Source organism: Gopherus evgoodei, chromosome 1 (genome assembly GCF_007399415.2).
Source record: "Gopherus evgoodei ecotype Sinaloan lineage chromosome 1, rGopEvg1_v1.p, whole genome shotgun sequence".
NCBI classification, from domain to species: domain Eukaryota; kingdom Metazoa; phylum Chordata; order Testudines; family Testudinidae; genus Gopherus; species Gopherus evgoodei.
Window position 1 is genome coordinate 45,212,165 of NC_044322.1, and position 18,006 is coordinate 45,230,170.

The following is an 18,006-nucleotide window of genomic DNA, read 5'->3' on the forward strand; positions in this document are numbered from 1 at the left end:
CTGTAGAATTCGGAATTCCAACATCTGTAGACTTCTGCTCCAAAATGGTATCACACTGAAGCTCCACTAACTCCACCTGCATTTCCTCTGCAACATTATTAATTTCCACGGCAAATGATGTGGGGAAAAAGTTGAAAATGTGGTTCAAGTGCCTTGAAATCTTTAAACCGCACATCAAACTGTTTGTGTAAGTTCGAAATGATATCTGCATATTCTTTCAAAGATTTGGGTTCAACTTTTCCTAAGGAGTTCAGAGTTGAGAAATGGACCAAATTGCCAGCAGTCAGCTGTTTTCCCCCACAAGTAAGCTTAAATGACTTAACACTGTCATACATCTGTTATCACCTGTTTTCTACCCTGAGGGTTCAAGTTCAGTGCATTCAGGTGGTTGGTTACATCTGTTAGAAAAGCAAGATTGCAGATAAAAGTGGAATCAGCAAGCTGTGGAACCTCCTTGTTTTTCATTTTCATGAAGGAATCAATCTCCTCTCTAAGTACAAAAAAATGCTTCAAAATATTTCCATGACTCAGCCATCTAACTTGAGTGTGATACAGGAGTTCCCTGTATTCGCTGTCTATACTTGCTAGAAAAGAAGTGAAGTTTCTGTGATTCAGCCCTCGTGCACGTATAAAATTAACAGTTTTAACAACTACATCCATAACTTCCTTCATTTGTAGACTTTTACTACACAGGGCTGTTCAGTTCGGTCTTCAATAATCCAACCACACCGTTTTCAGAGCACATTGATGGCACACTATCCATAGCCAAAGATACGAGTTTATTCCATGGCAGCACAGCTTTTTCAATGCACTCTTTCAGTCCTTGAAAAATGTTGCATCTCGTTGTGGTACCCTTCAGTCGCATTAAGTCTAGCAATTCTTCAGTTATATTCAAATTGCAATCCATACTTCCAATGAACACTGCACACTGTGCGGTATCTGATACATCTATACTCTCATCAAGAGCAATAGAAAATGCTTCAAAGTCTTTCGCCGTTTGACTCAATTGTTTTTGCACATTTTCTGCTAAATCCGTTATCCTGCAGGCAACTGTATTGGCAGACAAGCTTATGCCTTCAAAAACTTTCTTCCTGTCAGGATATAATTTCGCTTCACAAGACATTCTTTTACAAATAGGTCTTCTGTAAAAGGTCGCAATGATTTAGCTATCATTTCAGTTACCACAAAACTTGCTCTTACTGAATCTTTGTTAGTCTCTGAAAAGAAATTTCTTTGGTTGGCAAATGCTGCTTTAAGTTGCCGAACTTTTTTTCCTCTCTGATTTTTCCGATGAATGCATGATATTTTTCACAGCACATCGTGTCGTGGTGCTGACGCACGTTATGCTCCTTGGGAACTGCAATTGTTGGCTGACAAGGCATTGTATTTTATCTTTGACCTCTGTGGAAATAAATTCTCCCATTTGTCTTGGAAAACTTTTTTTTTTCTTCCATGAGTGTTCTTTTTTTCGACTAAGTCATTTCCGAGCAGTTTTAATAAAATATATACACTCAATAATGCACCTCACTCAAAGGACAAAACACACACTTAGTTTTAGAATTACTTGTGTTGAAACTCCCCCACCCCAGGCCCTGCCCTCACTCCAGCCCTTCCATGAGTCCCCACCCCAGGCCCTACCTCTTCCCCTGCCCTTCCCTGTCCTATTCCAACCCCTTCCCCAAATCCCTGCCCTGCCCCATCTCTTCTCCCCCTCCTCCTCTGAGCATGCGGCTTCCCGCTCCTCCCTCTTCCCTCTTGGAAAGCGTCTGGAGGTAGACAGAGGAGCGGGGAGCGGCGCCCTAGGGGGGAGGAGAGAGAGGAGGGAAGCGGATGAGAGGAGTTTGGCGGCCACAGGAAGTAAGTAAATAAATGCGTTAATTAAATTTGGGACTGAACACCTTGGGGGAGAATTGTATGTCTCCTGCTTTGTTTTGCCCACATTCTGCCTTACGTTTCATATAACAGCAGTCGTGGATGATGACCCAGCACATGTTCTTCTTAAGAACACTTTCACTGCAGATTTAACAAAACTCAAAAGATACCAACGTGAGATTTTTAAAGATAGCTACAGCACTTAAACTCCAGTTTAAAAATCTGAAGTGCCTTCGAAAATTTGAGAGGGACGAGGTGTGGAGCATGCTTTCAGAAGTCTTAAAAGAGCACTCCAATGCGGAAACTACAGAACCCAAACCACCAAAAAAGAAAATCAGCCTTCTGCTTGTGGCATCTGACTCAGATGATGAAAATGAACATGCATCGGTCTGCACTGCTTTGGATTGTTATTAAGCAGAACCCGTCATCAGTATGGACGCATGTCCTCTAGAATGGTGGTTGAAGCATGAAGGGACATATAAATCTTTCGCGCATCTGGCATGTAAATATCTTGTGACGCTAGCTACACCCGTGCTATGCGAAAACCTGTTCTTACTTTCAGGTGACATTGTGAACAAGAAGCAGTCAGCATTATCTCCTGTAAATGTGAACAAACTTGTTTGTCTGAGTGATTGGCTGAACAAGAAGTAGGACTGAGTGGACTTGCAGGATCTAAAATTTTACATTGTTTTATTTTTGAATGTAGTTTTTTTGTACATAATTCTGTATGTGTAAGTTCAACTTTCATGGTAGATATTGCACTACAGGACTTGTATTAGGTGAATTGAAAAATACTATTTCTTTTGCTTATTTTTACAGTGCAAATATTTGTAATAAAAATAAATATAAAGTGATCCCTGTAAACTTTGTATTCTGTGGTTATAATTGAAATCAATATATTTGAAAATGTCAAAAACATCCAAAAATATTTAAATAAATGGTATTAATTGGTTTAACTGCACTGTCACTTTGTTTTAATTGCTTGACAGCCCTATTCTGGATATATTATTATTTTTTATCTGTATTACCTAGGCCTAGTGCTTATGTTGTTGAAGCCTATGGCTTGACAAGGAGTGTTACCTGCATGTTTTTCATTCTCCTCCATTTCTAAACTGCTTTTTCAATTCCTGGCATGATCCACAGAATTGAGAGCAGTATTCATGCAGTCCTTACCATATCTGTTTGATCTTTTTACACCTCTGTTGCTCTGCCTAAAGTACTTAAAGTAGGCAATGTACTACTGTTTGTTACAGGTATGGAGAAAGTGATCGGACTACAGGAGCATGAATAGATTTCTTACACCACTGTCTTACACTACAACCTTTCAATTTGCTGTTTGTAACTACCTATTTTGTCACATGGGAAAGAAGGGAGGACAGGGAGTTAAAGAGGAAGGAATAGACAGGAAGGATTGAGAGGACAAAGAAAAACTATAAGTGGATTGGAAAGAATAGTTAAAAGTTGAATAGAGAGGGAAGACCTCAGAGAGGAGGTGGATGATGAGGGAGAGAAACAAGAGATGAGAAGGAAGAATGATCCAGCATAAGAAAAGTGTGAGTTCTACTATAAGTAACACAGATTTTGTTTATTACATTTAAGGTTGCAGAAGGGCATACCTCAACCACCCTAAACCTTAAGAGCATGGAGATAAACTTAGGGGAAATATTCAGTATTCGTTACCACCTTCATGTAGCCTTCAATGCTCTCAATACCACACTGCATTTACTTCCAGCTGTGACAGATAAAAGCAATAGGCACTCCAACTTCATCAAACATACACTTACAAGGTTCTGAAACTCTGACCTCATAGTCTGGTAACTAGAAACCGTTACATCTGATATAATATTAAATATGTTTTACAACCTTAAGATGGGAGAGGTTGCTGTTAAGGGTGCACGTAAAAATTATGCAAAGGACATCTAGCAATTCATATTGATTTTAATAAAGCAGATAACTTTGAAAGTTTAACATCCTTGCTTAAGCAGAACTTGGTCTTAAGCTTAACTCAGTTGTTGCTGCTACTCCACCATAATTCGTGGTTGCACGATTCATGTTAATTAACATGGATAAGATAGGAAGGAAAGACAAGAATGAACCTTGATTTGATTTTTGTTTTTTGGAAATGTGGCAAACCTAGTCTCACTGCTAAGCAGTTGGTGTACTGTGGCTGCTTATTATACTTAATGTGATTATTTCACTGTTACCACGTCCCACTGATTCTCTCTCCACAACCTTCCAATTTGCTGTTTGTAGCCACCTATCTTTGTGACATGCAAAGATTATAAGCTGTTTGTGGTAGATATAGCATCTAGCACAAAGGGTACTTGAATCCTGACTGGGGCCTCAAGGTGCTACTGCAATGAAAATCCTCCCTCATGGTGAAAAATCTTGGCATTCACAGGTCTCTTGTTCTGAAAATACACCCCACAAGTGGGGAATGATACACTCAGTACATTCTATAGCATTAAAGAACTATTTTCTTTGGTAGGATAGATGAAGAAACACAATAGAGGACATACAACTATTTAACAGGAATGTACATCTTCCAGTAGAAGCTGCTTGGTTTTTTTTTTTTGTTTGTTTGTTTTTAAAGAGGGAGGACGGCGGAATGAAACCCCTCATGAGGCCAGTTCACAGACTTAGTGTTTTTTGGGTAGCTCGCAGTTTTTTGGTTTATAAATATGGTGCATCCTTTCCTGGTTAGTTAATAGTTTCTCATTTTTCTTTTTACACTTCTCACCTTATGAAAGAAGCCCCCTTTTTTCCTAATTGGCTTGATTCATGTTACAGTAGCACATTGAACATGTGAACTCCCTCTGCTGGCTTTGTAGTTAATCGTTCAAATGCTTTACCAAGGTCTGTACATTTCCTTGCAAATTGATCATGCTAATGCACAAAAGACTTCTAGGATATGTTGTTTTAGAAACACAAGGGTGGAAAAATTAATTTGACAAAAGGAAAAGGGCATAATAAGTTAATCATTTTTTTTATTTCAAAGAAGTCAAGTTCATTTTTGCCTATCTAAAAGGTGCAGAACATAAGATTTGTGTTTCTTCCTCTCACCTCAAATCACGCCTGTTTCTCTAAAGGATCCAAAAAGAGATTCCCTATCAGGTTAATACAGCCTGTTGGTTATTGATAGGGTGCTCTTCCTTTTGACTATTGGGAAGGAGAGGGGTCTCTTCTATCCTGGCTTGCCTGTTGCACGGCACAATATCAATTGTTTGACACAGTACTTGTTGTCAAATTTTCAAAGGTAGCCATCGATTTTTGTGTGCCTCAACTTTTTGGTGCCCATTTCAAAACAATTGTGCCTGATTTTCTGAGTTGCTGAGCACCTGGAGCTCCTCTTGACTTCAGATGAGTTGTAGGTGCTTGATACTTATGAAAATCAGACTCAAGATTTCTCAGGTTGGGTACCTAAAAGTGGATACTTTTGAAAATTTAGATCTAGTGCCTGATATTTGCTCTGATCCGATATACATTCATCAGGTAGAGTGGGTAGCAAGCTTTGTGGTTGATGCTGTGCCCTAGTCCAGACAGAGACAGCCGTGAGCACCAGTTAAATGTGCTCCATCAGTGGACTTGGTGGTTTTGGAGTAGCATGAACATTGTTGCACGCTTTGGGCATGGGGTTCTTTGGCAGATTAAAAAAGGAGTTTGAGAAACAGTTCTGTGGTCTAAAATGAGGTAGGCATGATCATTTTCCTTCCTTTCTCCTCCACAGTACATATTTCAGTACATAGTAAATAACAGAATGATTAAAAAGTAATGCAATGTTTAATTTGTTTACTTTTAATTTAATATTAATGTAGAATTGTATCAGATCTTCTTTTATAGTTGAAAGTACAGATTTACTGTCATGTCCACCTAAGTCAATGTGTTTGCTTTGTAACTGCAGTGTACAAAAATGCAGCTTTGCAGATACAATGTCATTGTGAGTTCATAAGAGTTTGTGTCTAAATTTCCATTTAACAGCTTTATACATTAGAGAGATAAGATGGGTGAGATAATCTTTCATTGGACCAACTTCTGTTCATGATGAGAGAGAGAGGCTTTTGAGCCACACAAAGCTGTGTAATCTGAAGAAGAGTTCTGTGTGGCTCAAAATCTCTCTCTCATATCATGAACAGAAGTTGGTCCAATGAAAGATATTATCTCACCCACCTTCTCTCTAATATCCTGTGACTAACACGGCTACAAATACACTTTATACATTATTTTTTACAGTAGTGTGGTAATTCCTTTGCTATTTCTCTGTATTGGTCCCATTTAGGCAAAATGATGGAATGCTTTTGGTGTTGCTAGTGATTAAATAACTCTAAATTTAGTCACACTACAAAAGATCTGATATAACTGAAACTGGTAAAGGAATTATTTGTTTTTCTTTAAGTTGTTTCTAGACTTGCTGTGATAAACTAAACAATGCATGGCACCTTTTTGTAGTGTTGCTTTTCACCTCTAGTTTATGAATATAAATCGAAAGGAAAAAGTATTGTATCTTAAGGGTTATCTTTCCATAAACTCATTTCCCTCCACTTTTATCATTTTAATAGGTAGAAATTTGTATCCTTACTCAGAATTAGTGAAGATGATATAAGCTGATTCCGTGGTAGGCCAAGTTAGGATTTTAGAAAAGACACAGAAGATGTATACTGTTTTACTTTTATTCTGTTACTGATGTAATGTTCTTTGTTTTCCTTTCCAGTTCTTTAATCAGGTGCTTATGCTTGGGAAAACTTCTATCAGTGATCTGTCAGAGCATGTCTTTGACTTAATTCTGGAGTTATACAATATTGACAGTCATCTCTTGCTTTCTGTTTTACCACAGCTTGAATTCAAACTTAAGGTAAATATCATACTATGTTTGTTTTAGACAGTCTTTAAAATGGATTTTTTTGCTCTGAATATGGGCTATGTAATATTTGATAAGCTCACCGTGTCTAATTTGGAATTTAAATGTTTTTCTTACGGTCACATCTAAGTAACTCAAAACAACCAGTGCATAAGAGTAAATATATAAGAAGTCTAATCTTAAAAGTTGTAGAAAAAATGGAATTACAGAAGTTATTTCACAGAGTAATTAGAAAAGACTGCATTTGTAAGTGTGATTCACATATTTCAAAGAAAAATAACTTATTTTAATTTTTTTGTCATTGGCATTGCAAACTACTATTTATTTAAATGCTTATGCAGTAATTCACAAATTTTAATAGATTGAAAATCATATGCCACTTAATGGCATACTATTCCCTTGTATGTAGTAGTTAAAAAATTTGAGTGGAGTTTCTGGGCATACGTCTGGCCAACATTAAAATACTGTATAGCTGTCACTAGATTGGGAAACATTTGTTATCCTTTGTGGTTGGAAAACAGCAACTTCTTTACTATAACTTTCTGGAAAATTAAGAATTAATGTCCATTTTACTGCATTTTCATTGGTGTGGTCATCCCTGAGCATTATGCTCCCCCTCTCTGGGTTACTTTTTGCCTCAGTGTTGGTCTTCTAAAATTTATATTAGAAGGGGATGTGGATGCCGAGCTGTTCTTCCTTCTCTTCCTCCTCCCCCCTAATCTTGCTTGAGTAAGTAGCCTATCTTTTTTCAGGTTTTATTTTATTTTAAAAATGTCAAATGTCTCATGAATGGGGGAAAAATAGGCCTTATAATTTTAAAAATGAGGCCTATGGTCAGTATTTTTTACCATGGGTCAGGTCTTCTGTATTACTTATTCTACTTTCTCATGCTTGAATTGGGAAAGTCCTGGAAGAAATGTTTAAGCTCTGAATAAAAAGGCACTCTCATTGTGAGCTTGGTGTATGTTTTTTTCCTTGCTGCTTTTCATAATACTGCCTCTCTGCTATCTATTTCTGATCTTATGTATCACCAGTGCTTTTCTCTATTCTTCTGCATAATAAGGTCCACAGATCCTAAATAATGGGTCTTCAACCAATTTTTAGCTTAGGAAAGAGACCAGAACAGAACAGGAGTGTCTCTGTCCCTGACAAGCCCACAATCCACAGCTGTAGGTAGGCTAATCAGGTCTTCCCATTCCTGGGTGTTAAGTATGAGAGCCTGGTAATGTCTGATGAGCTTAAGGAGAAGCAAAGGTTAAAGCTGCTATTCTTCTTCTTCTCTTCTGATGGAAGTGTCTGAAAGGAACAGTCACACCCATCATCAAAGCAATGAGCTGACAATACAAGAAAGAAGCCACCCTGGACCAGAAATTCAGACTGAGACGGGGAAGCTAGTGGTAATATACCTTAACTGAGAGAGAGTCCTGCCAAAGTAGCATTAGCCAAAGATATATCCCAAAGGGCAAGAAGATGATTGGACTTGCCTTTCCAGCCACAGCCGGCGGCTATGTTGACCTTTTGTCATTGCCTATTCCCCCTCTGCCTTCCTGAATCAGGAACTTTCATCTCCCAGGAGCTAGATCACCGAAGACCAAGCTTTATGTCCTTCAGAAAAAATGAAACTGAGAGTGTGAGCATAAGGAATCTCCTCTGTCCCCAGTAAATATGGAAAGCCCTTTCTTTGTCACCTTTGACGATATGTGTACAATGCAGTTAGACAGCTGTGGCAGGCTGTGCCAGCTGACTCTGGCTAAGGGGCTGTGTGGGTGGGGTGGACCAGGCTCCGAGGCCCCATGCTGGAGGCCTTGTGACCTTGCCAGAGCAGGCCCCAGAAAAAGGCAGTGGAGAGGATCCTTCAAGCTGCTTAGAGTGGCAATATCCCACACAACCAATCAGAAAGGGGCTGCAGGGAGCAGCCAATCAGGGCCCACCAGGCTAGTATAAGAAGAACTGCAGAGACAGAGTGAAATGAGTTTCTTGCTGGAATTGGAGTGTAGGTGGTGTGCCTAGCTGGCTGAGGGAGCTACAGGACCTTGGACAGAGCAGTGCTGGCAGGGATCTGGAGGAGGGAAAAGGAGCTCTGGGTGGTGGCTGGGACTCAACCGAGACAAGGCCCTGACATAAGGGTGAAGAAAGTACTGGGGCCACAGGGAAGTGGCTGAGGGAATCGTAGCAGCAATGCATCTCAGTTAAAGGGACATGGTGGACAGCTGCTATCTTTAGGGCCCCTGGGCTGGGACCTAGAGTAGAGGGCTTGGGTTCCCCGCACCAGCCACTAGGAAAGTGGCTTGAACTGTGCACTCGAAAAGGGAACTGAACTCTTCTAGTGGCCCAGCAGGAGTGAGGACATTGTCTCTAGGGAGGGAGCCCTAGAGGATAGCTCAATGCCAGAGCCAAAGCCATTTTGAAGACTGCTGGACTAATTAAGGGCTGGAGCCCAGGGAGGGCGACAGAGAAAGAAAGGCCAACTGAAGGTACTGGGATAGGCCCTTCTTTTGGACAGTTTCCCCTGTTTTACATACAAACAGTGTGTAACTCTGGCTGGAAGGCTGAGCCACCGAAGACCCACCACAATCAGAGTGTAGGCACATGCACTTGGACAGGGGGCACTTGTGAGAGGTGAGTGTGATCTCACTGTTTGTTTACGCTGTAGTCCAGGGGTCGGCAACCGTTCAGAAGTGATGTGCCAAGTCTTCATTTATTCACTCCAATTTAAGATTTTGCGTGCCAGTAATACATTTTAATGTTTTTAGGACGTGTCTTTCTATAAGTCTCTAATATATAATTAAACTATTGTATGTAAAGTAAATAAGGTTTTTAAAATGTTTAAGAAGCATAATTTAAAATTAAATTAAAATGTAGAGCCCTCTCGGACCAGTGGCCAGGACCCGGGCAGTGTGAGTGCCACTGAAAAGCGGCTTGCCTGCCGCCATAGGCACCTGTGCCATAGGTTATCTACCCCTGGTTTAGTCATTTGGGCTCGGGCTGTATCCCGAGCTCTGGAATCCTCCCACTTCTGAGGGTCCTAGAGCCCAGGCTCCAGCCTGAGCCTGAACGTCTACAGTGCAGGTCAACAGCCCCTTAGTCTGGGCCACGCAAGTCTGAGTCTGCTGGCACGGGCCAGCTGTGTGTTTTTTAATTACAGTGTAGACATATTCGCAGGCAGATGCTGATTTGAAGAAAAAGAAATCCAAGACCAGGAAGACTGCTTTTGAGAAAAAGCAAAGATATCCAAGATTCCATTAAAACTAAAGACTAGTTATCTTTTCCTTTAATTTTAATTCCATGTTAGTGGAGGAACTAGCCCCCAGATACATTGATAAAATATGTGGTATTCTGCAGATCAAAAAGAAAACACCAGAGCTTCTCCCTTATCCTGTTCTTTATATTTAAATAGCCAATAACATAAACTGAAATTTTATAGGTCGTCAAATTCTAAGAAAAAGTCATTGAGATTTAAAAAGGGAAAGAATATTTTCCTCTCCTTCTGGAAGGCCAGTGATCTTATGCTGGGCAGAAACCTTAGGAGGAGAGAGGGTAAGACATCTTCAGTTAAAAATGTTTTTAAAACTCTACTCACGTAGTTAATTACCAGTCTAGATCTTTTCCTCTAACAGTCTGACAAAGGAAGAGAAATAAGAGGAGGAAAATATTAAAAGGCTTAGACAACTCAGAAGTATTTTTCATCTGCATCTAAAACACCAGTGTCCTACAGCTGTCTGTAGAGAATGTTATTCAAGAGGAATGGGCATACTGTGCTAAACCTAACTTGTTGGAGAACCTTGCTAAAGAGTTTATATTATAATCGATCAGAGCAGAGGCTCCATTGCAACAACCACTATATGCTGATGCAAATTAATTCATTATCTCTCAAAGAAGTTCCCTGCATTGCCATTCCTTGCAGCCCTCAAGAATATGCACAATAATGGCTCATAGTTATTGATGTAAAGTTCAGAAATTTAATTATTTTTGAGGATGAGGTTGTTTTGCTGTGCTCTCCAAGTGGCTCGGATCCTCTCACCAGGTCTTGGTCCTGTAGCGTTGGCCAGAAGACTGGGCTTAGATTTTCCATTCAGTCTCCCATGTGTCAAGGAAGAGTTTATGGGCAATTTTGTGTCCAGTTCTGTGTTAGTGCTATGTCAATCCAGCCTGATTCAGAAGATCAGGAAGGAGAAATCAATTATGCTTCTAATTACCCCTCCCTGTTCAATGCAACCTCATTTCTGTGATGTAGGCAATATGTCAGCTGGCCTGGTCATCTACTTCCATTGCAGGAAATACCTGTTGTTGTTGTCACATGGACTCATTTTACATCAAGATGCAAAGGGGCTGTGTACAAACTTGCACTGAAATAACAAGGTGTGAATTAAAACCAGATTAATTATTTTCAGTGCAAGTTTGTCCATGGACACTTATTTGGAATAAAAGTAGCTAAAATCAATTTAGCTAATCCACATATATTCCAAAATGTGTCAAAGAAAGACTTGCACCCAAGTAAATAAATCAGTTTTAGGAGACGTTTCATGATTTGAGGGGCTTGTCTGTGTGTACACCGACCGTAAATGTAGCTGCTTCAATTTTGAAAGGAGAGTTAAAAAAAATAGAGGCTATTAATATGTTAGTCTTGCCAAATTACTGGTATCAAGGAATGCATCAACATATTCTATAACTTGGTCTCAATTCAAATTTTGGTGTAAAAGCCAGGATATTTTTTCCTATAGGTGCCAAGGTCAACGCTTGTTTTAATTTCTTCAAAATGCGCTTACTAGGGATTTTAAAGCCCCAAATTTAAGTTCTGATGGAGGCTATATTTCAGCATTTGTGTGTCAACAGACTTTCATCCATATATCAGAAAATTGTGTAGTGAGCATGTCCAATTTTTACTCAAAAAAATCATAGAACACAGCCATAGGTGAACGTTTTCCTGAATACTCTCACTAAGCACCAATTTAGAACCTCTGAAGTATCAATGAAAATAACTTGTTTTTTTTTTTTTTTTTTTTTTTTGGTCATCATCTTGTCAAGGAGGATATCTGAACTAAGGGCATTATCTGTTGAACCTTAACATTGTATACTTTGCAAGTAGAAGGGGTTCTTGTAATTAATGTGGAGTTTATTCCTAAAATTGAATATCCAGTTTTACAGATTGAAGGAAGTTCTCTTTTCTAAGATCTTTTTATTCTCTGGAGAAAGCAATGGCATACCGTCAGTTTAAGATGAAATTATATAGATCATAATCAGGCCTTCCTAAATAAAACTTTCTTTGTACTTTATCACCCAGTGTATAGTGAGCCTTGGAATGGATCCTAAGAAGGCTAATTTGGAGTGTTGATGTATACAAAGCAATAAGTCCCATGCTTTAAGTATGGCTAGGAAGGAATTAGTCCAGATGAATTAACTATATGGATGCGCACCCAGACGACCTATACACAATTTAAAAATTGCGTTCCTTTTTAAGACTTAAAAGCACACCAACTTAAAAATGACCTATGTATGTTTTTTACCTATTACTATAACATATTTAGTTCATGTTTTTTTAAATTGATTTTATTATACTGGTGTAAACCCTGTGTGGACACACTTATTTTGATTTAAGAATGGTTTTCAGGTTAGCTTAAACCTGTTCCCAGTAAACTTAAACTAAATTGACATAAGTCTGGTTTAAACTGAAATAAGTGGCCATGCAGCCTTTGGTACCAGTGTAACTAAAGTAAATTTAAATCACACCTTAGGTTAGACAAGGGGTCGGCAACCTTTCAGAAATTATGTGCTGAGTCTTCATTTATTTAATTTAAGATTTCGCATACCAGTAATACATTTTAACATTTTTAGAAGGTCTCTTTCTATAAATCTATAATATATAGCTAAACTATTGTTGTATATAAAGTAAATAAGGTTTTTAAAATGTTTAAGAAGCGTCATTTTAAAATTAAATTAAAATGCAGAGCTCCCCAGACCGGTGGCCAGGACTTGGACAGTGTGAGTGCCAATGAAAATCAGCTCGCATGCTACCTTCGGCACATGTGCCATAGGTTGCCTACCCCTGGTTAGACCATACATCTTTCTCATGTAGACAAGTCTCAAGTAGACTACTGTATGTTTCATTTAGTAGATAGTGTGGTTAATAAAAACTAAATTAATACAACTTCCCTCCTCCATCATTTTGTGAGGAAATGTCATGTTCACTTGTAGATAAAATCAGAAAGATTTTGGCTTAACTGTTTCTGTGGCTGTGCTTGGATGTAGTGGAGAAGGGACAGCCACAGGACGCCATTTGCAGCTCCTTGTCAGAGGCCCAGCACTGATGACAGAGCAATAGGGGGCCTTCTCTAACTTATACCTTTGGACAACAGTGTGTAGAGGGCTGTGTCTCCTTCACATTATCACCTACCTTCAGCACCCACTCCTCTCTGTGGTTATCGGTGATGGCAGCTGGCGTACAGGTAGCTATGCTACCTATTCCATCTTTATGGTAACGGAGATTCCCACTACTCGGAGAGAATTCTGTGGGAGATCTGGTTGGCTTAAGTTCTCCTTGCACTGCTTTCATGGAGAAAAGTGAACTTAGTGGACTGGAGACTCTGGCCCTTTGTCTTCTCTACTTTAGTCGGTGTTGCTCCTTGTGAGGAGTGTTAAGTGATATTGGAAATATTTTGAGCTACAAATTGTGTGCTTTGGACATATGTCTTTTCAGGCTGGTGAAACCCAGCTGGGAAGAACTTGACCCATTGTTGATGGCGAATGTTAATACACTGAATGACGTGGTCACACAGAAGCTTTTGGTGGAGCTGAAAATTGAGCTCAGGACTCCAAAATATATGTCCACAGATCATTTTTGGGTTTGGTTTCATGGTTTACCAAGTTTGCAAATTTTTTTCTGTTTGAAAGGGAGTTCAGTATTTTAGCTGTATATAAATCATCATCCTCATTTATTAATGGTCCCTTCTTTCTAGCTTTTTCTCTAACGCTACAAACCACCCCCGTGTAAATATCTGTATTCAGATATGTAATTTCTAAAAGCCTTCACATTCCCTTGGAACTTTTTCTGTAGTGTTAAATGTCGTTTTGTTAGTCTCTAGGATTTTTACGGACGTGGAGATGTTTGTGTATGTTGTGCTTATACACTGGTTTGTATTACTGATTTTAAGAGAGACTGTTAGGTGATTGATTTTAGAAACAGTCAAATTTTGATTAACATGACTACTTCAAAAACTTTAGGTGTCTAAATCTTTGAACAAATTTGCTATATATATATATATAGAGAGAGAGAGAATATACAAAATCTGTACTATGATGGTTTGTTCATACATGTTGGTATTGAGCAAGCACACTAGAATGCTTGATATCAGGTTCATCCACTGTTTTTGAAGATATATGCACTCTTCCATTCACCTTTTTCTAAAGCATTAGATTTCAAATTTTTCTTATGATTGCCCACTTCTTATGATAAACAATTTCTCCTCAGTCTTGATTCCCTACCTTCTGTGTGGCAGTTGTTGTTGTCGCTTATGGGACAGTTGTCCACGCAGCAGAGACTTGTTCTTCTTTTCCTTCCTCTCACTATATCATATCACATTTCCTTCATAACTCTTACTAATGCCTGCATTCCTGCCCCATATAAAAATAAAAACAAACCCAACAGTACAATAATGGTAACTCATCATTATATTTGGTTGTATTTTATATCCTGCTTTTCATCTATTTATGCCTTATGTAAACCCTACAGGGCCTTCCTATCAGTATTTGTACAGTACCTAGCAGAATGGAGCCTTAATCTTGATAGGACCTTTGGGTATTACCACAATGTAAATATTATGTTTAATAATGTAAGTAATATAAGAAAAAATTAGGAAAATAAGATTAACATCAAATAATTAACTGTAAATAAACTGGCTTTAGTACAGTGTGTTGCTGCTTCATTTATCATAAAAATGTAGGGTTAGAAGGGACCTCAAGAGAGCATCATGTCAACCTCCCAGAGCTGAGGCAGGTTTAATATATCTAGAATAGAGACCATAGGTTTTTGTCTAATCTGGTCTTAAAAATCTCCATTGATGGGGATTCCACAGCTTCCCCATGTAAACTGTTTCAGTGCTCAACTGTCCATATACATCGCTACCTTGATATAACGCAGTCCTTGGGAGACAAAAAATCTCACCGTGTTATAGATGAGACCGTGTTATATAAAACTTGCTTTGCCCTCCCCCCCCCATTCCTTGTTCCCTGACCACCGCCTCCACAGACCCCCATCCCTAATCACCCCCAGGAACCCATCCCCTACCCAACCCTCCGTCTCCTGACTGTTCTGACTCCTGTCCGCTCCCCCACCCCTGACAGGCACGCAGCGGTGGGAAGCAGAGCAGCCTGGCCCCAGTCTGCTCCACTCCACCAGCTCCCAGCTGCAGCACTCTGCTGCCCACCATTGGCGCGTGTGGGGAGGCTGGGGAAAGGATGCCCCCTGCTTTCATCTGCAGTGGAAAGTGGAGCAACGTGGCCCCAGCATGCTCTGCTTTCATTGCCCCGGCCCCAGCCATGTTGCTGGGGGGTGGCTGGGGAAAGGTTGTGCATTCACCTGCAGTGGGAAGTGGAGTGCCATGGCTGGGAGGTGGCAGAGTGGAGCAGACTGGGGCTGGGCTGCTCCGCTTCCTGCTGCCGGTGAGTGTGGGGAGGTTGGGGAAAGGATGCCCTCCGCACTTACCTGTGGCAGGAAACAGAACGCTGCGGCTGGGAGCTGACAGAGCGGAGCGGGCTGCGGCCAGGCTGCTCCGCTTCTGCTGCCGCTGGTAAGTGCAGGGGAAGAGGGAGGAAGCAGAATGGGCTGCTCCCGGCCCCCTGCTAATCCCCCGGGCCACTCTGGGACTGTGGGCCCCCAAAAGTGCCCTCCCACAGCTCCTGCCCCCCAGACCCTGGGGGGGGGAGGGGGCCCTAACTGCTCCCGAGACCCTCTGCTCCTTATTGAATCCCTCAACCCCGGCCTGGCCCGGCACCCTTAACATGCTGCTCAGAGCAGCAGGTCAGAGTTTTACTGCGTTGTATGTGAACCCATGTTATATCGGGTCGCATTGTATCGGGCTAGAGGTGTGGTTAAAAAGCTTTTCCTAATACCTAGCCTAAATCTCCCTACTTGTCCTACCCTTGGAAAACAATTGATAACCATCCTCCTCATAACAATCATTTAAATCTGTGAAAACTATGAAGTGTCTCCCATCTTCTCTTATCTAGGTTAAACATACCCAGTTATTTCAATTTTTTCTCACAGGTCAGGTTTTCTAAATCTTTAATTGTGTTTGTTGCTCTCTTCGCCCCCTCTCTAATTTGGTCACTTCTTTCTTAGAGTAGTACCCAAAACTGGACACACTACTCCGGCTGAAGCTTCAATAGTATCAAGTAGAGCAGACCAATTGCCTCCCATGTCTTACATATAAGAATACATCCTGAAATGCCATTTGTCTTTTTTGCAATAGCATCACATTGTTGACTGACCTGGTTTACGATCCACTGTAACCCCAGATCCTTTTCGGTAGTGCCACTGCCTGCTCAGTTATTCCCCATTTTATATTTGTTCATTTGATTTTTCTTCTTACATCCTACGCCTCTCTAGTCCTCAATTTTGTATCTGAGTGTTTTCCTTTGTATTCATTATCACTGCATCTTTCCTAATTTACAGCCCATACTGCTTTAATTTGTCCAGGGTAATTTGCAAATTGGTTTTGTCCTTTGCTATGTTTGCACGTTTCCAGTGTTGGTGTCATTTTCAAATTTGGTCATGGCTGAATTTACATAAAAAATAACTCCCAACGAAGTAGGGCATGAAAAGTCATGAAGGAGGCTGAGGTGACTGTACTAGGCTACTGTTAGCAGGTAGACTCACTGTTTGACAGATACAGACACTCATAGATGCACCTCTGAGGTGTTGGTGTTCGACAGTGGTCCCCAGTGTGCAGTTTCATTACTGTGAAATTGACTGTTTTGATAGCATTGAATAGTTGCTATGTCAGTGGTCCCCAACCTTTTTGTGGCCAATAGCACATTCATGTTTTCAGAAGAGTGTGGTGGGAGCCAACAGTTTTTCAAGGCTTATTTTGCATTTGAACATTTAAATAATATGAAAACCATCATATTTACCATTACATAATATATGAATCCATAAGATAAAAAAGGTAATTTTACATGTAAAAGGTATTAATTAAATTATTCGGCGATTGCCCTTTCACCTTACCATATGAATTTGCTCTTTATCTACCTGTAAGAAAAATTAAGGAGTTTTTACAAAATAAATATCATAAAAAGTTTTCATCTTATTTATTTAAAAAAAGTAAAACATTGTTGAACTGCTGGCCCAAATATAGTTATTATTCTTACTTTAACATCGACAGCCAGTTATGGTTAATTAAAAATATTCTTTGTATAGTTACTTGTATCTGGATTTCAATAAACAAACAAATATGAAAGAAAGTTAAACAAGTTAATCATATGCTCTCATCAGCACTTAATGGAAAATAGGTATAATTAATTCACGTGGCTTTTCTAATAAACTCAGTATGATTTTTGGCACTGCACTTCTTCAGCCAGTTTTTCGTAGTTGGGAGAATAGGATGATATTCCCATTCGTAAGCAATTGTTAAGATGGGCATCTGTAAGCTGAGATCTGTATTTTGATTTTATGATGCTCATTGTTGAAAACAGAACTTTGCATAGATAAGTGGAACTGAAATAAAATTTTATTTTGTATGCTACATTTTTTAAGGCAGGAAGCTTTTCGGTCAACCACATTCCAAAAATTTTCATCTGTTGCGCAGGATTTTAGAACAATATCATTTTGAAGGTCCAAAGTCTCCAGTTCCATGTCTTTTGTTCTTACTTGAATGAGACTCGCAATTGATGTAGCCATTTCTGTTACCTCTATTTGGCAAGTAAAAGGATTCACAGGAAGGGCAACTAGAGGCTCGAAGGTAAACTGCTGAAATCTCTTTTCAGATTGTTCCAGAATTGTTCGAATGTGGATAACAGATGGTGATGGGTTAAAATCACTTTCACGTAACATTTTCTTCATACTTGCGAAATGTACGAGAGTCTTTGTCTTCATATGTGACATCCACAATCAGTTTTGCTTTGAATGATTTTACAGAACCTATCATTTGAGCCACATGTTTCTTTTCCCTGGAACTCAAGATTTAAAATGTTCAATTTGTCAGTGATGTCAGCAAGAAAAGCCAAGTGCATTAACTAGCTGGAGTCCTCTAGTTTCTCGAAGTTCTGATTTGTGGACTTACAGAAAT

General features: G+C 39.7%; 1 protein-coding gene across 4 annotated transcripts in view; it reads left to right on the forward strand.

Moving 5' to 3' along the window:
• Positions 1-18,006, forward strand: part of PDS5B (PDS5 cohesin associated factor B) — a 261,481-nt gene that overhangs the window by 105,781 nt on the left and 137,694 nt on the right. For 3 of the 4 annotated variants that reach the window (XM_030563149.1, XM_030563141.1, XM_030563168.1), the window contains one exon: positions 6,581-6,721. In XM_030563149.1, the coding sequence (XP_030419009.1) occupies positions 6,581-6,721 (141 nt within the window). The remainder of the gene's footprint in view (positions 1-6,580; positions 6,722-18,006) is intronic. The other variant, XM_030563158.1, reaches the window with a different exon arrangement.